Here is a 26,100-nt window from a genome sequence, read left to right as displayed (position 1 = left end):
TTGAAACCGGGGTGTCCTATACCGGCTACTTATTGTCAATGGACCGCACATCGTTCAAATGAGGCGGAGACTTGGCCGGATCCTTTCGTTTCAAGAATGGCGGAGTTTGAAGAAATGATGAGCCAAGAGCGCGAGCAAAATAGAGAGCGGTCGAAGAACGTGCCTATTTTGGACTTAGGATCCACCGATTGGTTCGGTGAATTTTAGTTCGTTCCGGATCGTTTTTTGTTTGTAATGACCATTTTTGTATGTCTTGTTGTTTATCATGTAAAATCGGACCGATTCAATACATATATAATATAAGTATGTTTTATGTCATCTTTGTCTAATTTATGTTTAATGTCAATTCCATTTGTTCAATTTACACAACACACTATGCAATCAACAAAATGTAAAATTTATGTCTGTTTCTGCATAATTCGGAAATGAACTTCCGAAATATACATCTCTGCCTCCAATTTTCAGAAGTTCATTTCCGAAAAGTCCCCTGAGGCAGGATAAGGTTTGTTGGGCCATCAATGCTCCAATAAGTCTATAAATACTACACACTCTTCTTCATCCTCTTCACACCACAAAACACAAATGACACAAACCTACCCCCACCTAGCATTCGTCTACTTTGAAACCGGCTACCCGATGCCGTTCCAATTTCGCTTCTCGCGCGACACGCCGTTTGCGGAGTTGATACCGTCGCTCAACACGCTTTTGCACTATCCCGAGAATCGAAACGTTGTCAAGCTCGAGTACCGCTCGCCATCGCTTAACGACGAGGGAGGCATTAAGTTCACACCTTTTGAGATCAAGAACGACGAAGATTTAGTGGTTTTGTGGACAACGTTCGACCGATTTTCTTCGAAAGGCCCGATCGAGTTGGACGCGAAACTTCAAAGATCGGCGGACGACGTTATCAAAATGTTGACTCATCCCCACCTACCCGTGTTCAACAATATGTAACTTTAATTTTATGTAATATTATCGTTGTAATCTTCACCCGATTAAATAAAGCGAATCGTTGTTGTTTTTCATTTTTCTTCTGTCCAGACATAATTTCGGAAGTTCATTTCCGAATTCCTCCAAGGGGGGTGCGTTCGGAGATGAACTTCCGAAAACACCACATTTTCTGAAAAGTAACTTTATTTCGGAGATGCATCTCCGAAATCAATATTTTATATTAAAAAAAACACGTTTTCGGAGATACATTTCCGAAAACACCTTTTTTTAGAAAAAAAAAATACCTTTTCGGAAATGAACTTCCGAAACAAGGGGTATTGTAGTAAATTCACCAGGGATGGGCAAGAAGGTTAGGAGGTGGGTGAAGAAATTTTTAAGAATAATAAGTAGAATTTACCAACTAAAATATCCAATGTACAATTGATCTTAAATTTTTAGACTACAAAATCACGTTAGTCGTATTTATTTTCAATATATGTGGAAGTAAAATCACATAAATACTTTTAATAAGATTTACATTCATACAATATTATTAATAATGTCAATAAATTATTATATAGAAATGCATCTTTAATTATAAATTAAGGGACTCCAAACAAGTTACTAATGCAATCTTGCAAAAAGATAAAGGTCTTACTAATCAGTGCCCTCAGGATAATGGTTAAGTATTTCAAAAAAAAGAAAATGTATTATAGAAAGTTTAATATTTGAATTTTCAAGGCATTAAATATGCAGATTACCGAGATAAATTTTAAAAGTCTTAACCATTACCCTGAGGGCACTGGTTAGCATTTCTCAAAAGATAATAATGGAGATTCAGATATTCTATAATATGTTAAATTTGTCTTTTAATAGCCAACAAATTGATTTCCCAACTTCTCAAATTTAACTTGGTAATCACCAACAAAACTTTTTGTTTTAATTTAAATAATTATGTATGCTGATTAGTATAAGTGGAAGGGCCAAATCCTAATTCCAATGCTTTGTAAATAAAAATAATTCTAAAATTGATTATTCACCTTAAAACAACCAGTCTAAAGTATCCATTTAAACCAGCATAGAGCTTCACCTTTCATGTAGGAAGTAGTTAATGGTAAATATTTTTGCATGGTAGCTGATAAAAATTTAAAAAATGTTCACCTTAAAACAACCAGTCTAAAGTATTAGATCCATCAAACGCGCCAAATTATAATTTGGTATTCTAAGTGGGGGTGGTTGGGTATGCTAAGAAATCTATAGTTAGGAATATGGATGGAAATTGGGGAAATCATAAAATGGTTTATTTGAAAAGACATTTGGGGGATTTATGTAGGTAGGTCTCATAAAGGTTTAGGGAAGGTATGTGGTGGTGATGGTGGTGGAGATTGTGTTGTTGTATTTCTCTTAGTAGCAGTTAAATTAGGTTAATTATAGTTATTTAAATTAAAAGTGTAATTGTGTGGGTATGGATGGAACTAGCATGAGTAATTATAAGGGTAATAAGTGAAACAATATGTGTAATAATATATCCATGACCATGGACAAATTGAGATAGGGTAGGTATATCTGAAGAGGCTGGTTGAACATTGGTGATTTGTTACCGTCCACTTTAAGTCATTAAATTGGTGAGAAGAATCATAATATATTCATGTCTAGAATCTAGAATTTGCTTATGATTATCCATTTTAGTGTGGACGTTTCCTAAATTATGTTTCAAATTCTAACTTTCTTCGTGAAATCTTTCATCCATTTGACGATGAATATGGTTGATTACATCTTCAATATGTTCATGTGCAACTTGAATAGCACTGTCTGATACGTTAAATGAAAAACTTATAGGTTTACAAGGCATTGAATAAGGAATAAGAATACTAATGATAAATTTTAGCTAAGATTAAAATGTAGATCTATGTTGCAAAGAAAGAATACATAAAATAAACTTCAGAATTTTCATTAGCGATTACGAGAGCAACATTTTCATTTAAATCTAACGATTTTCTAAAAAGTAATGGGCCTTGACCGCTTTTGAAAATGTAACAAACTAGAATAATAAAGCAGAAACAATTGTTGATGCACCCCCTTTAATACTTTTAATACTAAATGAAGTCCATAAAACAAGTTGATTTTTTTATCTCTTTTTTGGACCTATGATTTGGCTATCTAACAATTTCATTCTTTAAAAAACAAAAGTCTTGATCCATATGAAATAATTAATTGGGTTCGGTTTATGCTATTTTCATATTAAATTCAAACCAAACTAAAGTTGTAAGAAATGAATTGGATGGAATGGTTCAACCAAATAGATATTTTAAAAGTTTTAATTAATAATATTAGATACCTAAAACTTTAAAAAATTTAAAACAATATATTTTGTATACTATCAAAAAATAAATTTATAAATTAAAACTAAAAAAATAAAAGGAATTGAAAAAGAATACATTAGAAAAAAATATTAAGATGAAACTACTAAATATCTCAGAATAATCTTGGTGTAGTATATTTTTGTTCCAAATATTATATATTCCCTACAACTTTTGTTTTAAACTTTAATTTATTTTACTGTGTTATATGAAAATTGCCTATGTTTTGTATTCTATTAACTTATATTACTGTGTTATTTTACTGTCTTTTACAAGTTCAAAATTTTATTTGGTGGGATGTTGTTTTCAGGGAGATTCTAATGGATTTTGTTAGAAATTTAATTGGTCGTTCTTACTATAGAGTCACTCATTAAGGAATTTTGGTTTTGGTTTGGTCCCCCATATTTTCTTCTCTGTATTATTTTTTTTTAATATATTTTGTGGTGGGGTTAGTCCACCTTTCAATTAAAAAAAAACTATTGTTTTAATTAAAATTAAATAAAAATAATTTATTTTAATGTGTATATAGACTGGAAAAAAGTGAATAGATATATTAATATTAAAAAATTGAATCAATTTAATTAGTTTCTATGAAGTCATTAATTTGGTTCATGAGTACAATTGAAATTAACTTTTTTTACTTTGTTTAATAAATTTCACTTTAAAAAATATATAAAATATTGTATATTAAGACATGTAATTGTATGTTATTATATATGTATCAACTAAATTGTGTCCGAGACAACTCTTTATGCTCTCTTTGTTTTAATTTCCTTTTAATTTTGATTTTTGAGTCTACGCTACTTTTCTTTAACAACAAAAACAGAGTCATATGAGACATGAAATAAAGTAAGAAAATGGGAAAGTTGCAGTAGTGGGTTGTCGTTATTGGCTTTTTCTTTTGAAAATTAGTCACATGGTTTATTGTTTACTATTACACCAAATATCAACCTGTCGTTTCTGTATATTTCTAAAAATGATATATGAACCATGATACAACAACTGTTTTTAATTAGTAATAATAAATAATTCTTCTAAAAAATACTACTACCATCCAATCTATATTCTTTCTTTTACTGGCAAATCTTCATAGTTGCATTATATTATTAGTTTAAAATACAAAACAAAATATTATGTTAAATTTAAGAGAATTTCTTTAGCCACCTCCTAACCTTCTTGCCCACCCCTAGTAAATTTACCACACTACCCCTTGTTTCGGAAGTTCATTTCCGAAACGGTACTTTTTTTTGCAAAAAAGGTGTTTTCGGAAATGAACTTCCGAAAAAGTGTTTTTTTTAATATAAAAAATTGATTTCGGAGATGCATCTCCGAAATAAAGTTAAATTTTCAGAAAATGTGGTGTTTCGGAAGTTCATCTCCGAGCGCACCCCCCATGATGGAATTCGGAAATGCACTTCCGAAGTTATGTCTGGACAGAAGCAAAATGAAAAATAACAACGATTCGCTTTATTTAATCGGGTGAAGATTACAACGATAATATTACTGAAAATCAAAGTTACATATTGTTGAACACGGGTAGGTGGGGATGAGTCAACATTTTGATAACGTCGTCCGCCGATCTTTGAAGTTTGGCGTCCAACTCGATCGGGCCTTTCGAAGAAAATCGGTCGAACGTTGTCCACATAACCGCTAAGTCTTCGTCGTTCTTGAATTTGTTGAATCAATGTAGTGAAATAGGGGATGAAATGAGAGATGTTTACCTGAAATTGTAGCTTTCTATGCCCCCTTTAACGTGATCAACGGTTTGAAACTTGCTTTTAGGGCGAAAAATTGATGGAGATTGATAGGGTTTAGAGAGGGTTTTGATAAGTTTTTGGAAAAAAATGATGAAAAAGTGAAGGAGGGAAATTTGTATATGCAGCAACAGTTTCGGAAATGAACTTCCGAAAATATGCACGGATTTTGAATTTTTTTTAGTTCGGAAATGAATCTCCGAAAACATCAAATTTTTGATGTTTTCGGAGATTCATTTCCGAACTAAAAAAAATAACAAAAAAAAATAACTTCGGAGATGCATCTCCGAAGCAGGGGCAGTTTTGGGATTTCGCTGGGGGTTTCCCCCATAGGGAGGTGGGTAAAGAAAAATTCAAATTTAATAGAAGAAAGTTTACTGAATATTCAAATTTTATGGTGACAAATGAATATTCAAATTTTAACTGAATTATATTTAATATTCAACATGTCTCAAATAAAACAATTTTTAATAAAAGGTTTTAAGAAGATTGAAAATTCAAACAAAAATCATTTGAAGCTAGTGGTTAGTAATAACCGGGAAGATTCTTGAGTGACTGTATGATTGGTTGTTGAGAATATTATTTTTCTTGATGATGGATCCATTGACTATATGAGTTATTAATTCTACAATTATATTGGAATCTATAAAAATTAGAAATGTTGTACAGTTGTGACCATTGACCTCTCATTTGAATGCAAATAGTTATCATCTCAAAGACTAGTTAGTTGCGTTTTTCACAAATATTGGTCGAACTCCTTCAAAGAATTTTATTTTGTCAATATTCATAAATATCGATAAGTCTATTAAGTTATTGAAATCAATAGAAGTACTCTCTTCAGTCTTTAATATAAAAGTTATTTTTTGAATACATTAAATAATTAATATATCAGATATGTCTCTTGAAATAATTGTTTATTTTATATTAAAGTAGAATAATACTTAGTAATGTTGAGAGGAATAATTCAAGTGTAAGTTAGAGTCTCAAATTGATTATAAACATTGAGATTTAAACATTTATAAATAAAAGAATTCATACACCTATTATTTTAAGGATTTGAAAATTAAAAATAATGTAAAAATTTTAAAATATGAAAGAGTTTCCTTCAATCCAATGGGTCATCGTGAGTAGGAGTATATCTAAATAACAAGATTAGCAAAAGAAATTTATGTTAAAAATAGAAAAAAATTATAAAATTATTTTTCATCAAATAATTATAATTATATATCAACTCAATCATAAATAAAAAGTTTGTTTTTTAACAAATATTATAATTATAAGTACCGCTAAAAAACTAAAATAAAAAAATGAATAATACAATTGCAAAACAAAACAAAGAAATAACGTAAAAATTTTAATATATGAAGAAAAAAAATTAAGGTCATTTTAAAATAACAACTAAATATAATATTATATAAAATTTGTTATAAATTAAAAATGCTTTTAACTTGTGTGTTTTATAACACCAACAAAATAAGTCACCCTCGCATTCACATATAGTAAGTTGAGATAGGTGTTTGGATAAATTAAAATAACTGTGTTTCTTTAAGCTACTTTTCTACAACACATGCTCTTGACCCACAATTTCAGGTTTGCGAAAGTTGTTATAGGATTTGTGTAATTTGTTTCCTAGTCCCTATTTACTATATGTTCCGTTTGTTTTAGTTTTAAAAAAATAGAACTTTTTATATTTTTAAAACTAATTGTTACAATAACATTTTATAAAATATTATTTTATACAAAACTATTTGAAATTCTTTGAAATTCAAGTGACTTTTTTATATAAAAAATTGATAGTAAAAGTGTGAAATACAACAATGTTCGAAAAAAAAATCCAAATAACCATGTTTAATAATTTATTTACACCAAAAACCATGTTTTCGGCAAAATTACGCATATGACCAGGTTTCAGAGGTGGTCTCCACATAGGAGCCACCTCAGGTGGCGCCAAAGACCAAAACTTCTTAACCTATGCGCCACCTAGGGGTGCTCGCGGTGCGGTTTGGGCGGTTTTGACGAAAAAAATCATCCGAACCGCAAGAGAAAAAATAGTGCGGTTTGGTTTGGTTCGGTTGGCTTTTAAAAAAAATCCGAACCAAACCAAACCAAACTAATGCGGTTTGGTTTGGTTCGGTTGGTTCGGTTTTTTACAAATATTTTATTGAGCCATACACACACACACACATATATATATATATATATATATATATATATATATATATATATATATATATATATATATATATATATATATATATATATATATATATATATATATATATATATGACAACATAATTTTATATTTAGACATTCATACACTAACAAATAACAACAAAACTCGTCATATTTTGACAACGATTTTCCATTTAATATGTAAAAATTAAATTAGACAAAAGTGGAATATTAAACATAAAATAATAGCATAAAACAATATAAAAATTATTATAATGAAACAAAAAAATAGAAGAGACGAAAGATTAGTGAAAGTGAAAAAGAAAAAGAAAAAGTGTTGAGAGATTAGAGAAGAAGATGTGCGATAAAAATGAAACTGAAATACGGAACATTTACATAAAAATAAGAAGGTGAAAAAGAAAGAATATAGGAGAGTAAAGATTATAGAAGAAGAGGGAAGATGTATGTAGCAAAGAAGGTGAAATAATGTGTTATTAGAGATTTGAGAAGATCGGGACTGAAATTATATGTGTAAGGTTGAGAAAATTGTTCGTAATCATAAGGCTAATGTATAATAGGTTTAATTTTGGGTTGGATGTGAGTTAAGTAAAATTTAGGTTGTAACATAATGCGGTTTGATTCGGTTTGGTTTGGTTTACAAAATACAAACCGCAAACCAAACCGAACCGTGCGGTTTTGTTAAAAAATGACCCAATCTAATCCGAACCAAATGCGGTTTTTTGCGGTTTCGGTTTGGTTTGGTTTGGTTTGCGGTTTTCTATTGGGTTGGTTTGGTTTTGAGCACCCCTAGCGCCACCCAGGGTGGCATCAATGCATATTTTTCCCTTTTTAGCCACCTAGGGTGGCGCCTATGTATATATATATATATATTTTTTTTGTTTTTTTTTTTTGTTTTTTTTTTAATTGTTTATATACTATTTTTTTTTAAATTTTTTTTATTTATTAACAAAATTGTTTTAACAATTAAATAAATAATGAAACACCACATGTCATTCATTCCAAACATTACAAATACAAGAAATGCAGAAACAACATTAGAAATACGGTCATACAGTTCAAACATTACAAATACGGTACACAAAAGATAAATAATAAAACATGGATATTATGCTATTCACGACCCCTCCGACCATGACCCCTCCGACCCGGCGCCGGACCATGACCCCTCTCACCGCCAGTTCCGCAATCTGGAACTACTCGAATCCGGTTGGAAGGATCTCGACGACCGACTTCTCCACGACCCCCCCTATTCCTTGGTTGTTCTTGTTGTGTCTGGGTAGGCGGTCCTCGGATTAGCCCCTCCATGCGCTCATTGGACATGTATTCTTGTATGTTGCTGTCAAATAGTCGGGTCCCCATGCCCTCAAAGATTTGTCTTGGCGGTGGAGTTGCGTCACATGGTCGGTAAAACCCAGCGCTTGATTGACCTTGAAAAAATGGCATTGTTTGCTGGGGTGTGGTGTACCCATATTGTTGGTGTTGTGGAAATTCGTACTGTGACGATTGAGTGGTCATTTGCTCGTTTGGGTCGTAACTGTCATCTAGACCCATGTCGGGGCTGAGTTGCCTATTGTAGCTGGAGGGGCCGGCGTCGCCGTGTTGTTGGGTGAAGGCCCATGATTGTTGCTGGATGGGTTGCCTAGTGGAGGAGGAGGGGTCGGCGTCGTAGTGTTGTTGGGTGAAGCCCCACGATTGTTGTTGGATGGGTAGCCTAGTGGAGGGGTCGGCGTCACGGAGTTGTTGGGTGAAGCCCCATGATTGTTGTTGGAAGGGTTGACTTTGGTAGGGCGTTGTTGGTGTTGTTTGAAATTCCTCATGGTCAGGTTGTTCGGATGTTTGGCGTTGTCGGCGTTGTTGGCGTTGTTGTCGTTGTTGGGGTGGTTGTTGGGGTGGTTGTTGGGGTGGTTGTTGTGCGTATTGTTGGGGTGGTTGTTGTGCGTATTGTTGGGGTGGTTGTTGTGCGTGTTGTTGTTGGCGGGGGTCGTGTAGGTAGTAGGGGTCTGACACATACATATCGGGGGTTGTGACTGTTCTATACCAAGCAAGGTATCCCGCGGTTGGAAACATGGGGAGTTGGGCAACAGGGAATTGTAACAGACGGCTGCGACGCTGCCTCCACATCTCACAAAATTCAGGTGCGAATGTACGATAATCTGCGTGGTCCCATTGATTGTTAACTCTTTTAATATGCCAGCGACCCAAATCAGTGGGGGGATCCGGGATCAGTTGATGCATGCCAAACTGCAGTCTCACACGGTCAGATTGGTGCATCTCAATGATGTTGAACCTTATTATCGGTACTACTGCAGTCCAAACTTCCCGGTCACTCTCGTTTGGCTCATGGTCTAGCAACAAGTATGGTCTCCAATTAAACTGCGTGGGAGAAAAAATAACATATTATTAAAAAGCATGATGAATTGTAATACATCTATATGATCATATAAAAGTTTAGGGATAATACATCTTCAGCTCGGAGGTGATCAATTAGGTCCCGATATAAAACAACACTCCCCCTCGGATTCTTACTGTAATCCAATTTAGGACCACAGAACCTAAAAAATAAAGAGCAAAAATGTTATTTCAGATTTTTATGAAAAAGATAGTTAGCATTCAAGGAATAGCGTTGAAAAAGAGAAAAAGACGTACCTTGTTGCATAAGGGAACGTGTAGTTGTTCCTGCCTACCGGGGACAGCGTCGGCATTCTCCACCAACCCCATACTTGTAGGAGGAACGCACATCCATAGAAGGTGCACTTCTCGGCAACCGCGTTCTTACAAAGAGACTGGTATAACATCGCCAAAACGGCGGACCCCCAACTATATTTCCTAATCTTGCTAATACTGTCAAATTTACTTAAATAGAAAAAGTTGACAGTGTTACCTGTCGACTCCGGGAATAAAAGTTTACCAAACATCAACATTATATAAACCTTAGTCATTAACCAAACATGCTCCTCAGTAAAGTTGTCCATCAAGACGAGTTCATCATAGTAATCTCTAAGGGAGACCAGACTGATACCCTGGCCTCTTGAACCTTGAGTAGGCACAACTAGATCTCTTCCCAACACTCTCTCACACATTGAATTAGCATGTTGAACAGATCCATTAACAGCCTTGCCATCAATGGGCAGACCAAGTAACATATAAACATCCTCTAGAGTAATAGTACACTCACCTATTGGAAGATGAAACGTGTGGGTTTCAGGCCTCCATCGCTCTTGTAAGGCAAGGATGAATTTTCTGTCTATGGTGTTGTTGTTAACTTTTATGATATGTCCGAAGCCACATGCTTGGAGATTCGGAATAATCCTCTCGTCGGGTTCAACGTAAGCGTGAGAACGTGTACGGAATCGGTCAACAGCCTAAGAACCACAAATAAATCGATTAAACTGGATATCATATACGCATAGATGTTTAGAAATAAATAAGTATAAACTTACAAAGGTCGCCAAATTCGCTCTAGTTCCTCTGTGTGTTTCACCCATGGTAAGAAGTTGTTGAGCCATTTTCAAGAACTCTTTAAGTTTTCTGCGGAATTGAAAATGCAAAGTGGTTTTTTGAAGAAGAAGAATATATGTTGGTGAAAAGAAAGCAAGTATATGAGAGTATTTATAGAGGGTTGGTGGTTGTTGATGTTAAGTGCATGAGGGCCAAGTGGTGAGCATGCATGTGATACAGATATCAAAGTGATAAAGATGGGTTCACATGCATTCTGTGTTGAAATGACCATGCATTCCCGTGTTTTGTGCTGACTTTGTCTAGGCATGCATGCATTAATTGTTTCTGGCAGAATAGACTAGGCCTGCATCCCGTGTTCGGTGCTGAATTGTCTAGGCATGCATGCATACAGTATTCCGATGCAGGTAGATCACATGCTGGCGGATCAGATTAGGGTTTTGGCAGTGGGGACCACTAGACAAAATTAGGGCAAAAAAAAAAACAAAACAAAAAAAGAAAATACACTAATGCGCCACCCCAGGTGGCGCCATGCTGGAAAAATTTTGTCTAATGCGCCACCCCAGGTGGCGCCTACATGCATCTGTTATTTTTTTTTTTTGAAAATTTAGGGTTAGGGTTTGGTTAGGGTTTTCTATGTTTTTTTTTTTTGAAAATTAAGGGTTAGGGTTTGGTTAGGGTTTGGTTAGGGTTTTCTGTGTCACCGAAAATAATTAGCATACAGTCTTCGCATGTGATTGTACAGTGTACACTGTTCAGTATGGTTGTGTCTGGTCAAGTCGACTGTAGTTCACCAGTGGCAAGCACACCTCAAATCAACTCAGGCATTCATTTTCCGTCAACTTTATTCGCATGTGATTGTACAGTATGGTTGTGTCTGGTCAAGTCGACTGTGCAACAGTTCAGCAGTGTCATGCACACCTCAAATCAATTGTGAAACAGTCTGGTGTGCAGCAGTGGCATTTATTCATCAAATCAACTCAGTACGCATGTGATTGTATAGTATTCGCCTTCATAATTGTCATCACTCAATGTTCGTCTACATAAAGGAAACCTATAACGTGTAAACTAACACAACACATTACACATCTGATTACATATTTGAAATAAAACTCTCTACCCACTCAACAATGGCCCCTCCGCAATACATTATCAACGCTCATATTTTTGGCGAGACCTATGACAACGAAGAAGTTGGTTTTCTGTTTAGAAACACTGAGGTTAAACGATTTTGTTTAAGCAGAAAAGCAAATTTCAGTTACTTCAAAGGGAGATTAGAGACGAAGCTTGCAATGGGTGGTGTATCCCAGATATTTTACCAATATCGATTTCTTCGTGGAGACAACCCGGTCAAGTTTATCCAAGTTGAGATCAAAGACGATGAAGACATGCAGAATATGTTTGCCAATCATGAGTATTCTGGTTACGAATGCATAGAACTGTATGTTACTCTACCAGAAGTTCAAACCACACAAATGGTTGAGTCACAAGTCATTGATGCACTTGGAGACGAGCAAGCAGAGGTCGACGTTGTAGATGAAGAAGAAGAAGCACCGGAAATAGAAGTTGATAACCTGGTAAACGAGGAAAGTGAAGATGAACCGGAAGTTGTTGTACCACGAGATCAAGTGCATATGCCTCCAGTGCACATGAGGAACCTGAATTTTGATGGGGATGACGAACCATCGACTGATATTTTCTATGATCCATACACCCAAACAGATCAACGGTTAAAAGTAGGAGACAGATTTCGTTCTAAGGAGGCATGTATCATGGCCATAAAAAGATTTCATATGGCAAACAATGTTGATTTTAGAGTTGATCGCGCCAATGTCGAAAGGTACAAAATTTACTGTAGTAACACTGATTGTGGATTCAGGTTGCATGCATCATACAGGAAGAGAAGTGACTCATGGGTTATAGGATATATTTCCCAAGATCACACATGTATTAACACAAATGTTTCACAAGATCACCGTAAGCTCAGTTATGACATCATTTGTCAAGAAATCTTGCCTCTAGTTGAAAAAGATCCATCGTTAAAGGTGAAAACGATAATCTCTCATATTGTTGCAACGTACAACTACACTCCGTCTTATAGAAAGGCGTGGCTGGCGAAGACCAAGGCGATCGAAGTTGTGTATGGAAATTGGGAGGATTCGTATAAACGACTCCCACATTTCTTATATGCGCTTCAAATTTATGCTCCTGGAACTGTTACTATTTTAGAGACCCTTCCGGCGCAATCTCCAGACGGAACATCACTTCAAGGAAATGTGATATTCCACAGGCTCTTCTGGGCTTTCCGCCCATGTGTACAAGGATTTTCATATTGCAAACCAATTCTTCAAATAGATGGAACTTGGTTGTACGGAAAATATAAAGGCACCATGTTGATGGCTGTGGCTCAAGACGGAAATAGTAACATCTTTCTTGTTGCTTTCGCTCTTGTGGAAGGAGAAACTGCTGGAGGTTGGGGTTTCTTTCTCAGAAATCTTCGGACACACGTTGCCCCCCAACCTGGACTTTGCTTGATTTCAGACAGACATGCTGCCATCGAGAGTGCGTACAACAATCCAGCAAACGGGTGGCAAAACCCTACATCAACGCATGTTTATTGTATTCGACACATCGCACAAAATTTCATGCGGGAGATAAAGGACAGGGCTCTTTGGAAGACTCTTGTAAATGCCGGATATGCGTTGACGCAACCGACGTTCCAATATTATCGACAAGAAATTGTAGCGGCAAATCCAGATGCAGGCAGATGGGTTGACAGTCTTGCTAGAGAGAAATGGACCAGATCATACGACAACGGGAAGCGATGGGGGCACATGACTACGAATCTTGTGGAGTCTATGAACGGGGTGTTTAAGGGCATCAGACACCTTCCGATTACTGCCTTGGTGGAAGCAACATACTATAGGATGGCTTCTCTTTTCGCAAGAAGAGGTGAGCGTTGGAATGCAGTTATAGAATCCGGACAATTATGGAGCGAAACATGCGTCAAATTCATGAAAGAGCAATCTGCCAAAGCCAACAGCCACATTGTGACATCTTTCGATCGATTCAACCGGACCTTCAGTGTTAAGGAAACGATTGACCATAACGAGGGCCTTCCGAGACAACAATACAGGGTTCTTATAGATGAAGGGTGGTGCGATTGTGGAAAGTTTCAAGCCTTTCGGATGCCATGCTCTCATGTAATTGCAGCATGTTCGTATGCGCATCAAGATCCGTTAGCACTTTTATCTCCCATTTACAAGGCAGATACCTTGCTCGGGGTGTACAACAACTCATTTCAAGTGATGGCAAAGGAGGATTATTGGCCTACGTATGAAGGGGACGTGGTTTGGCATAATGATAACATGCGGAGAAAGAAAAGAGGCCGCCCGAACAGCACCCGGATCACAACCGAGATGGATCATGAGAAAATGGTACGAAAGTGTAGCATATGTCGTGAAGTCAGGCACAATAGAAATACCTGTCCTAACCGTGGATCAAATTCCACCAACAATTAGTTGTATGTCATCTGTATTTTTATTGACAATGTTTTTGTATTTGTATTAGTATTCGTAAATGTATTTGTATTTGTATTTCTATTTGTTATGTATTTGTATTATCCTTTATTAAATCAACTAGTTATGTCTTTGTCTCGTAGTGAAATTGTCTTCATGGCCCATACTGCCACTCTTTATTTTGGACAGTCAGTCAAATACGCATGCTTTCGTCTAGTCCCATCAAGTCAGTCATTGATCAGTGTGTCTGCATTTATCATACATGTTAGGCGTGCTTGTAAACAGTACGCAACATCATTAATTTTTTCTACCCACTACTATTATAAATTAGGGGCTCCTATGGTTGAGTATACACACAGATACACAAAATCCAAATACCAAACAATCACACAAACACAACCATGCCTCGCCGGACAACCACTAGGCCAGATGGATGTCACCGGACAACAGAGTTGCCGCCCCGGAGATCAACATGGCGTGCCGAACCTGAGCCGGAGTATCGCAGAAGGAACGGACATGTCATATTCTCCGCCGTCAAACCTCCCATGCCGGTTATGTTTTGGAATATCTCTTCCGTCGAGCAACTCAAGAGGACTCTCCTGAGATTTTTAGAGGGGGAGTACGAGGCCGGCGAACAGATAAGAAGCATCAAGAGGCTTAAAACAAGGGCCGATCCTGTGACTGGAGCAACGATAAGTTTCTGGCATAAGGTGGAATACGACATTGATGTCATTCAAATGATGCATGGACCTAATGACATTGTTTTAACCGTGGTGATTTCTTAGATGTTTTACTTTATCTTTTCTGTTGGTTATTTTCTATGTACCTTTTAATTAATCAATGAACTACTTTTTTCCGTGGACGCTCGACTTAACTGATTCACTGAACTTATTTATTTATGTTAAAAACCATTTTATTAATAAATAAAAAAAATAAAAAAAAATAGCATATAAACAACAAAAAAAAACAAAAAAAAAATTAAAAAAAAAAGGAAATGGGAGTAGGCGCCACCCTAGGTGGCTAAAAACCAAAAAATCAACATTGATGCCACCCTGGGTGGCGCATATGTTGTGTCAATTTAGTGGTTGGCGCCACCTGAGGTGGCTCCTATGTGGAGACCACCTCTGAAACCTGGTCATATGCGTAATTTTGCCGAAAACATGGTTTTTGGTGTAAATAAATTATTAAACATGGTTATTTGGATTTTTTTTCACAATGTTCTTCACCCGAATGATCGGATAGGAGGACATCCAGTACAAGCTAGTGAAGTTAAAGACTTGAAAAATATGATGGAGTATGCTGAACTGTTTGAACATGGTACAACTGGGAACTATTATACTTGGACAAACAAACACACCAAAGATGTCATATATTCAAGAATCGACAGGGCTATATGTAACAAGGAGTGGTTTCTTTGTTTTCCTAATTGTGAGATAGAAATCCGCCAGGCCCACATCTCTGACCATAACCCCTTACATATCCATAGAATGGGCTATAGTAGTGATAGAAACCAGAGGAGAAGCAAATTTAAATTTCTCAATTGTGTGACTGAGAGAAGTGACTTTTTGGATAGAACTAAACAGGGATGGCAGAAACATGAGACTGGCTACCCTATGCACATACTGTGGAAGAAACTTAAGAATATCCAAAGTATGATGAAGGAAATGAATAAACAGGCCTTGTCTCAAGTTAGTGATATCAAAGATATTAGGATGAGATTGGAGCAGGCTCAAGACAAACTCAGTGCTGACAGGTTCAATGAGGAATATATTGAGGAGGTGCATGAGTTGACTACCCAACTGCTGAATGCTACTGAAATTGAAGAGCAAATTCTGCATCAAAAGGCAAAAATCAATTGGATGAAACATGGAGATGGGAACACAGCTTATTTCCATGCTACTATTAAAGGGAAAAATAAACAAACTGGCCTTTACCTTTTGGAGGATGCAAATGGCAGCAAACTGACTGAGCATAGTGACATAGAAAATGAAGTTATACAATTCTATGAAAATCTGATTGGCAAGACTGCTCCAAGGATGAAGCATGTTGACATAACTGTACTCAGGGAAGGTGCTCAATTGGAGGATCTTGACAGAGCAATGTTAACTCAACCAGTTTCTGACAAGGAGATTTGGGATGCCCTAAATGGAATTGGGGACACTAAGGCCCCTGGAATTGATGGTTATTCTGCTAGATTCTTTAAAGCTGCATGGAATGTGGTAGGGGGAGATGTAAAGAAGGCTGTGCATGAGTTTTTCAATCAGGAGAGACTCTACCCAGCAATGAATTGTGCATTGGTTACCCTAATACCCAAAAAGAAGGATGCCAAAACCATGAAAGATATGAGGCCTATAGCATGTTGCACCACCATTTACAAGATAATTTCAAAAATTCTGACGTCTAGATTGAGGAAGGTGATTCATAAGGTGGTGCATGAAAGTCAATCTGCGTTCATTCCGGGTAAAATTATACATGACAACATTATCATTGCCCAAGAATTACTACGAGGATACAACAGGAAACACATATCACCAAGATGTGCGATTCAAATGGACGTGCAAAAAGCATATGATACGGTCGAGTGGAGAGCCCTTGAAGACATCCTAAGTGAGATGAGTTTTCCTCCTCAATTCATTAGATGGATAATGATATGTGTGAGTACCGTGTCCTATAGATACATGATAAATGGGCATCCGAGTAGAATTTTGAAAGCTAAGCGAGGATTACGGCAAGGAGATCCAGTATCTCCATTACTGTTTGTGATTGTAATGGAGTATCTGAACCGGTGCCTGACAAAATTGCAGAATAGACCTGATTTCAAGTACCATCCCAAATGCGGAAAAATGCAAATTGTTAATATTTGTTTTGCAGATGACTTGATAATGTTTGTGCATGGTGATAACGAGCCTGTGCAGAGCATGATGGCATCAAAAGTGTCTTGTTTGCTACTACAAATTATTGGATGCAAGTGTTCCCGATCCCGAAAAAAATCCTCCACAACATCGAGGCGATTTGTAGAACGTTTCTTTGGTCTGGTACTGATATAATAAGTAGGAAAGCGCCTATCTCGTGGGACAAAGTGTGCTACTCTAAGGCAGCGGGAGGGCAGAATGTGACATCTCTATTTGAGTGGAATCTTGCAACCATTAGCAAACTGCTATGGAATCTCCAAGCAAAAGAGGACAAACTGTGGATTAAGTGGATGAATCATTACTACATCAAAGGGCAGCCGGTAATGGAGTGGCATATGAAGGCAAGTTGCTCTTGGATGCTAAAGAAGATAATGCAGTGCAGGGAGAAAGTTCACAATACGACATATTGGCAGGAAGCTGTGCAGAATCAGAATTATAGTACAGCTCGTATGTATCGGGAACTCCGTGGACCACAAGCTGAAGTCAATTGGAAACATTTGATGTACCACAACTATGCACGGCCTCGGGCGCGATTTACACTATGGATGGCGCTATTGGGCAGGCTTGCAACCAAGGACAGAATAGGGCGGTTTGGAGTAAGCACGAATGGTAAATGCTGTTGGTGTACCCAAATGGAAACTCTTGACCATATCTTGTTTGATTGTAAAACCACTTATGCAATATGGAAACATATTTTAGAGTGGATGGGATGTAATAGAAAGCCTGAATGTTGGAGTAGGGAGAAAGAATGGCTGAGTCAGGAGGCTAAAAAGAAAGGATGGAAAGGCCAGATCCTAAAGATTGCGACGGCGGAAACAGTTTATGAGATTTGGCATAACCGGAATGATATCATTTTCGGCCACAAAACTGTGGACAATATTGAGGATAGAATCAAGAATAATATAGTGATAAGGTGTACTATGCATAGAAAGCTAGGAGGTCATGTTGATATTTCTAATCTAAGCATAGTATGACCTGTTGTTGGTAGGTAACCTGGATCCTTGCGATCGGTGTGTATCAAACTGTTTTTGGATATTGAATAAATATATTTCTTTCCAAAAAAAAAGTGTGAAATACTTAAATTAATATATTTAGAAAAAATATTTAAACTAATATTTTATTTTAAAAAAATAATTTATAATTTTTTTGCTTAAAACTTTTTAAACAACTTAAACTAATATTTTATTAAAGCTTTTTTACCAACATTAACAAATTCATTTAGGAGCCTACATGTTCAAAAACAATTGGAAAAAAATTAAAAACTCTATGATAGATGATAATTAACAATCTAATAACCAGTTATCCTTATAATCATGCAAGATAATCCATTAATAAAATTATGAGTGAAGATATAATTTCATAAAAATTAGAGGGCCTAAATAGATTCCTAAGGAAAAAAATTCTATTTAATCTCATACAAAATTTAACCGGGTCATATTTGTCTCTATATTCTTTTTTAAACTGATTTTTTTTTTTTACTTTTAAACAGTAATTGGATTGTCATGTGTATAATTTTACTAAGATGGGCTTATAATTTTTTATTTTCAATTATTTTTAAATTCAAATAATATTTAATTTTTTATTTTAAGTTTGTTTAATTATCAAAGAAAGCTAAAAAAATCATAATTTTGCATTAAGCAATGGCCAAACCAAAGACCCTTTAGTCTTTGGGCAACATGATCTACACCGAACCAATATATTTTGCATATTTTAATTAACGAATTACACTTGTATCAATCCATTTTCTAGAAACAATGATATATTTTGATAATAAATCTTTTAATAAAATTCACACCTTTAGAAATTATTCAAACATATTTAAATAAAAAATTGAAAAATAATTTAATTTTAGTTTATTAATAAATGTTTTTGAATAATATTTAAATTTGATTTTAGTATGTATGAATTTTGATTGGACACTCATTCAAAAAAATAAGAATGATATTAATATATCAAAATGAATAAAATATGGGTTTATATTATATGTTAACTTGTAAATATATTTGGATGGTATAAAATCACATTTAAATTTGAGTTCAAACACGTTTTAATAGTATTTGAATATCTTTGGATATCTAAAAAAATGTTTGGATGGTATAAAAATCACATTTAAATTTGAGTTCAAACACGTTTTTAATAGTATTTGAATATCTTTGGATGTATGTTGTAAATTATTTAACCATATGAATTTTATTTTGGATGTAATTAGAAATTAATTTTAATTTGTATAAAATAATTTTGAAAAATATTTAAATGTGATTTTAGTAGGTGTGAGTTTTATTTGAAGATTCATTATCAAAATATATTAAGTATTGCTAATAATTAATATATATATATATATATATATATATATATATATATATATATATATATATATATATATTATTTATATGTTAAAACATGAAAAATACATTAGATGAGGTGTAGAGAAGGTTGCCTCAGGGCAAATAAGTGTCTAGTTTGACCTTGCTTAGTGCAACATTTTGATTTTTTTTAAGGATTAAATAGAGAATTTTTTTCTTAAGGATTAATGTGATCTCTTTAATTTTTGTGAGGAAATAAAATGGATCTTCACTCTAAAATCAATATGAATCTACATAAATAAGATATTAGGTTATGGCCAGTTTAACATTTCCATATCAATCAATTACTAGTTACATTAATTAATCAGATAACAAATGATAAAATCTTATAAGGGTTCGAGCACAAAGTTAAATCAAATGTCCTAAATTATAATAATTAAGAGGAAAGTATAATTTAGTTCAACTTCAATGTTATGGCTATAGCAATCGTATCGTGAACATTTTTAATTTGGAGAAGATAATTAAACAACTCAAATATTTTGTCGAAGATATCAATAATGTGTGTTACATCCCTCTCAATTAATTACCAATGTCATGCGTGAAAGGGGACAGGATGGCAATTTTGATACCAGAAGAGGAATATTAACTAAGAGTGAAAGCTTCCAAGCACAACTTATATGGTAGGGTCATCTGGCCCAAAGGAACCACCCCGCTAACGGTGATGAATCTTAAGGTTAATCTAAGGAACTTATGGAAATCCATTTCCAAATAGGGCATCACATCTCTAGGTAAGGGCTATTTTGAGTTATCATTTTCTACCATAGAAGATGTTAGAAGGGTTACGTCCATAAACTTCTGGAATCTTAGTTCTAGATATCCAAAATCGTTCTCTTTGACAAATTCAATCCTTGCTTTCGTGAGCAATCCTCAGCTTAGGTATAAATTAGAATCCATGGGTTGGCCTAGGAGTACTAAAGACCTAAGATTGTTTTGCAATTGCAAGTAGTATAGGACCTCCTTTATGTACATATTCCACTTCTAACAACTTTTTTAAAGATATTTTAGACATTTTGTACATGTTCTTGTTGACTTAGAATTGGCACATGAGCTCAAGTATAAGGTTTTAGTGGAGATGATTGGATATGCCTTCTTTGTGGAGATAGAATATCAAAACATTTATGGATATTACTTCTTATGCAATCTAATTGGTCACTGTTTAGATAATTTCAAAAGAATGAATGGTGAAGGTATCATATGGGGAGATAAAATATAACAAAATAAGGTGGTCAAGTATACTTATGGGCGGGTGAACACTAACAATGAATTAAAGGAGATAATTGTGGTCGTTGCATCCACTTTAGAGGGAAGAGGAAAGGAACCTATAATTCCAATTGTAGTAGCTACTTATGGTAACACAACCAGGGGTGAAGCAATTGTTCAAAGAGACAAGGATCTGAACAAGAAAGGCAGGAACCTCATCCTATTACAAACATGGGGGATAATGATGAGTGATGAATGATTCTCTAGACTCGATCTTTGTAGATGCAACACATAATGTAAATGAGGAAATCGTACCTGAAAGCAACTCGTTTCATGGTGAAATACAAAAAGGCATGGCATTTGTTGAAATCTTCATGGGCCAACATAACACAAATTGTGGCAGGCACTGATGGAATTAGGGCTAGCAGTCCTCTACCAGTAGAAGAAACTATTGTAAATGATGTTGAAAACATGATTGAGAAAGGTACAGTTGATAAAACTTGGAGGTTGAGCAACTTATACCTCCTCATGGACGTACCCATATAGGAAAGTAGTTTTTACTTCCGCCGGAAAAAGTTAGAAATTCATGATGCAGGAAAAAAACTAATAACATCCAAGGGGGAGAAACATATGACTTGAATTGATTTATTATATCAGTTGTTGAGCTTAAGTCTCAACATTCCTAACAAATATTGCAAAGTATTTGTCTCTGATAGTTTTGCAAGAATGTGATAATCTGAAAAATCTCAAAAAGGGGAGAAACGTATCTTGAGAAAATTCTTCCAAAGAGTTGAAGCAAACAACGCTTAATGCTCTGATACAAGATATTAGAAGATCTGAAGCAAGCTATGCTCTGATACAAGATATGAAGCAAGCTACTCTGATGCTCTGATAAGCTAAGTGATCTTAAAGAAAAATTCAAAGTTTTGAAGTTGTCCAATGAAGCTCTGAAAGAAAGTTATGAATCATCTGAAGATAAATTTCAACATGAAAGTCTCTTCTGAAATGGAAAATACTCAGGGAAGTCTTTTATTTACAAATTCTTCTGGTATTAATCTTAGGGGGAGACATATTCACACACTATGATTAATATGCTTTCATGTTATATCTGTGTATTGTCTTTTTCATCTGATATTCTGGATACAAATTCATATCAATTCTGAATGTTTTTGTCATCATCAAAAAGGGGGAGATTGTTAGAACATGAAATATTCTGATCAATATTTCTAGTTTTGATGATAACATTATATATGAATTTTGTATAATACAATGTGGTACTCTAATTATTCATGTTTTCCATTTCAGGAAAAGTCTAAAAGAGTATGCACAAAATCAGCATTCAGAAGCTCTGACCCAGAAGATCTGGATGACTTCATCAGAACATGGTCAGGAAGACATCAGAAGATAGTCTTGAGAAAATCATAACATGATCTGGAAGGCATCAGAAGATGGTAATCAGAAGCAAGGCTCTGAAGATCTGATGGTATCACACTGCAAAGAACTTCCAAAGTCTGATGACTGAAGTTACAATCTGCACCAACGCTGAAGACTCTGATATTCAAACGTCGTTCTAATAGTCTGAGTCCAGAAGCAAGTACAAGATGAAAAAAATCTACAACGTCAAATCTGACTGACAAAAGGAACGTTAGAAGCTACAAAAGGCAAAGTCAGCAAGAGCAGTTGAAACAAGGCTCGAGGTAGTTGACAAAAGAGTGAAACATTAAATGCAGCAGTGTACTATTCACGCAAAGCATTAAATGCTCCTCAACGGTCACTTTTCTCATTGCCTATATAAGTGATGCTCTGGATGCTAAAGAACTAGAGAACTTACGCTAAAGAAACCTTACGCTGCCAAATTGATTCTCAACGTTTATCACACAAACAGCTAACAACTTCATCTTCAACCTCACAAACATTGTAATATCTTAGTGAATATTTGAACTTAATTTTGAGAGAAAATCACTTGGTGATTATAACTTATTAAGAAGCACATTAAACTCTTGTAATATTGCTTACTATTTTCTGTAAAAGAATTCCTAGAGTGATCAAGTTGTGATCTGTATACTCTAGAAGACTTAGAAGTTTTCTAAGTGGAAAACCATTGTAATCAAGATTGATTAGTGGATTAAATCCTCAATGGAGGTAAATCACTCTGTCAGGGGTGACTGGAGTATCAATCATCTTTATGATCATCTTGTATGGACAAAATTTGATTGGAAATAAAATACTTGACTTCATCATCACCAACCACTTCACAGTCTTAAAGCCTTGGTGGAAGAACTATGGTTCTTTGTGGTCCATGGCTTGTGCTAGCCACACCCTCTTCGACTTCGACTAGAATATCGATAATTACTTCAACTTTGACCTCAATACTTTCTTCGTCGAAACCATAGCTCATCAATGACTTGTAAATTGCAACACCGGAATTCCAATCCTAGCCAGAATTATCATCAAACAAAATATCTCGACTCATCATGATCTTCTCATTAATTGGATTGAATAACCTGTATGCACCGGTTTTATGATATCATACCAGAATCATAGGTTCACTCTTGTCACCAAGCTTCCATCTTCTTGCGTCAGGATCATGCTTGTAACAATTAGATTCAACACACCTTTAGATAACTCACTAATGGTCGTTTTCCACTCCACACTTCTTCAAGAACCTTGTTCTTCAGTTTCTTTATAGGACACGTGTTTAGTATATAGACAGCGGTAGTGAGTGTTTCACCCCATATGGATTTTGGTAGATTCTTCTACTTCAACGTGCATATCCATTTGTAGCTAATATGTATGTTCATCAACCTAGTCTTTTTCTCTCATGAACAAATTATTCTGGGTGTCAAACAATTCTAAGGCTCCATTTTCATGATCATTGAGAAACCCTTTTCAACCAGTTGTCCAACACTTAACAGTTTGCACTTCATGCCAAGTACATAGAGTACATCTTTGATCGTAGCCTGTACATCTTTGATCATAGCCTTTGTTTCGTTGCTCCTTTGATTAACTATGTTGCATGTACCTTTTGCTTACAATAAGCTATTATCTGCAAGTTTGATGTTGCTCCTCTTTGATTCGTCAAACTCTGCTAGCCACTCTTTTCGACCAGTCAAGTTATTTGAACAACCAGTATCAAGAAGTCGGATCTTGGAGTCGACATGCTCATCTTCCACTATATCCATAAGAAGCATATCATCATAATCATCTGAATCTTAACGTTCAAGATTTGCTCCTTCATCCTTTCCTTTTGTCACTCTATTGTCTTTCTTGTACCAACAATTCTTGGCCAAATGATCCCATTTTTCATAGTTATAGCACTGGACACCTTTCTTGTCTTTCTGATTTGAGTTTCTTTCTCCTTTTTTCAAGGATTTAGAAGCCCTATCATCTATTTTATGCTTTTGAGGATTCACCCAAGATTTCTTGGTCCGAGTCTTGTCTCCTTTGCCTTTGAACTTATTTGAACCACCACGCTTCTTCCATGTCTACGTTTGTAGTGCTTGAATTGAACCTTGGACCCCTTTTCTCTCAACAATTTGTAACTCATGTGCCTACAATGAACCAATCAAATCTTCCAATTTCATGGTTTCAAGATTGTTGGATTCTTGAATAGCTACGATAACGTGATCATAGTGAGAGGCTAACGTACACATTACCTTCTTATATATCATCTTATCAGTTTGGGTTTCACCACATCCTTTCATGAGATGAACGAGATTTTGCACCTTCATGACATAACATGCGATCTTTTCATCTTCTACCATCTGCAGTAATTCATATTGCCTTCGTAGCGACTACAATTTGACAACTTTCACCTTCTCACCTCCTTCGTAATACTTGACAAGATTATCTCATACCTCCGTCGCCGATTCACCATGAGAAATTCGATTAAAGTTCACCGCGTATATGTTGGAGCGGTAAAGCGGCAAGCAAAAAGTAATAGGTATTATTTATTACCGGGTGATATAGGTTATATCGTATCGTAGTCCACAGAGATTGGTTGAGAAAAACTGCCGTTCGACTATCTCGCGTTCTAAGTTTCATGATTTGGGTGCGGAAAGTAAATGCGGGAAAAGTAAATAAAAGCAGATAAACAATCTCAATAGTCTAAGAGAAATAGTTATGGAATTGCATTTCGTTCTACCCGTCGAATACTTAAATCTGAAGATCTATCGCTTGACACTCACAATACGCATCAACATCACCGGGCATCACTCGAGATGCCACATCGGTATCCATGTCTGCAACACCGACGAAAGCTCAACCGTACTATTCACATCAGCGATTTCTCCACCGACACAAACAACACGGAGGCATTAGACTCGATACCCACTACGATTGTTAGTCCTAAATCCATGTCTGCAACCCAGAAACTAACAGTTATCATTCCTAATCAAGATCTATGATGCCCATGTCTGCAACACCACAAATCCAGAGCATTTAAGCAAAAAGATCAAGAACAACAACAATGATGATTTGTAAAGCGAATATATAAACGATCCCAAGATCCACAAATATACATACAATAAGAGTAGAAACATACATACAACACCCACCATTGGAATGAAACAAAGGGAAGAGAGAAGATGAACCGGAAAGATCTCACCGGTACAATGAAATCGAGTCAGATCCATGATCAATCCACATGACGTCGCACCCAATGGTGTTTCCTAAGCCTCTAAACTACCAAAAAAGGATCAGAGCTCAACTTGTCAAGAAGAGGTGATAAAAAACCTAAAAAAATCTGTTATTAACTATTTATACAAAACTGAGTTTCGCAGTGGGCGCGACGCGCCCTATTTCAGTGCGACGCGCCCTGTATAAATTTACCAAACCGCCCTAGAGCGCGAAGCGCCCTAATCCGGCGCGACGCGCCATAACTTCTGCCAGACTATGTTCTTCAAACTCAAAGAGGGCGCGACGCGCCCTACAGCGCGCGAAGCGCCCTGCACCAGAACAGCAGAATTATTTCCTCTTTGCTCTCGCAGCCGTGTCTTCGACACTTTATTCCTCAAGGCTCCAAAAACGCAAGAATACCTACAAAAATACAACAAAACTATCAAACGGTATAAAAGTGTATGAAAATACATCTATTCACAAAGTATACGTAATTACACAAAAACGGGGAATTATTCAAACGGTATTAACAAAAAGCATTGATAAGTGCCACTATTTACATACACAAAATAACTACAATTTGGCACTTAACAACTCTCCCCAACTAGAATCTGTTTGTCCTCAAACAGGGCCAAACATTCAAAGAATCAAAAGTAAAAATCCAAAGAATCAGGAATCAACAAGATTTGGAAAAACGAAACAATTGTACGGTTCAAACAAAAACGTACGAACAAAGTAAACACTTACCACTATCCTACAACGACAATATGAAAACGAAACGAATCCTAAGTACAAA

At 35.6% G+C, this 26,100-nt stretch overlaps 1 protein-coding gene across 1 annotated transcript; it reads right to left on the bottom strand.

The window, feature by feature from the left end:
* Positions 1-9,666: 9,666 nt before the first annotated feature.
* On the bottom strand, positions 9,667-10,763 carry LOC131598256 (protein MAIN-LIKE 2-like). The gene is made up of 3 exons (XM_058870873.1): positions 10,679-10,763; positions 9,885-10,600; positions 9,667-9,790 (listed from the first exon to the last, which is right to left on the bottom strand). The coding sequence occupies exons 1-3, from the start codon at positions 10,742-10,744 to the stop codon at positions 9,667-9,669; spliced, it is 906 nt and encodes a 301-aa protein (XP_058726856.1). The 5' UTR covers positions 10,745-10,763.
* Positions 10,764-26,100: the final 15,337 nt, after the last annotated feature.

Source organism: Vicia villosa, linkage group LG4 (assembly GCF_029867415.1).
Source record: "Vicia villosa cultivar HV-30 ecotype Madison, WI linkage group LG4, Vvil1.0, whole genome shotgun sequence".
Classification (NCBI taxonomy): domain Eukaryota; kingdom Viridiplantae; phylum Streptophyta; class Magnoliopsida; order Fabales; family Fabaceae; genus Vicia; species Vicia villosa.
Note: the sequence above shows the minus strand (reverse complement) of the source record. Positions and strands in the feature narration are given on the sequence as shown.

What these genes read in the sequence shown, in the direction of transcription:
- LOC131598256 (XM_058870873.1), bottom strand. Translation starts at nt 10,744, where the DNA reads ATGGCTCAACAACTTCTTACCATGGGTGAAACACACAGAGGAACTAGA. An exon ending in GAGCGAATTTGGCGACCTTT is followed by an intron (nt 10,601 to 10,678) that starts GTAAGTTTATAC and finishes TGTGGTTCTTAG; the next exon opens with GCTGTTGACCGATTCCGTAC. An exon ending in ACGTTCCCTTATGCAACAAG is followed by an intron (nt 9,791 to 9,884) that starts GTACGTCTTTTT and finishes TTTATTTTTTAG; the next exon opens with GTTCTGTGGTCCTAAATTGG.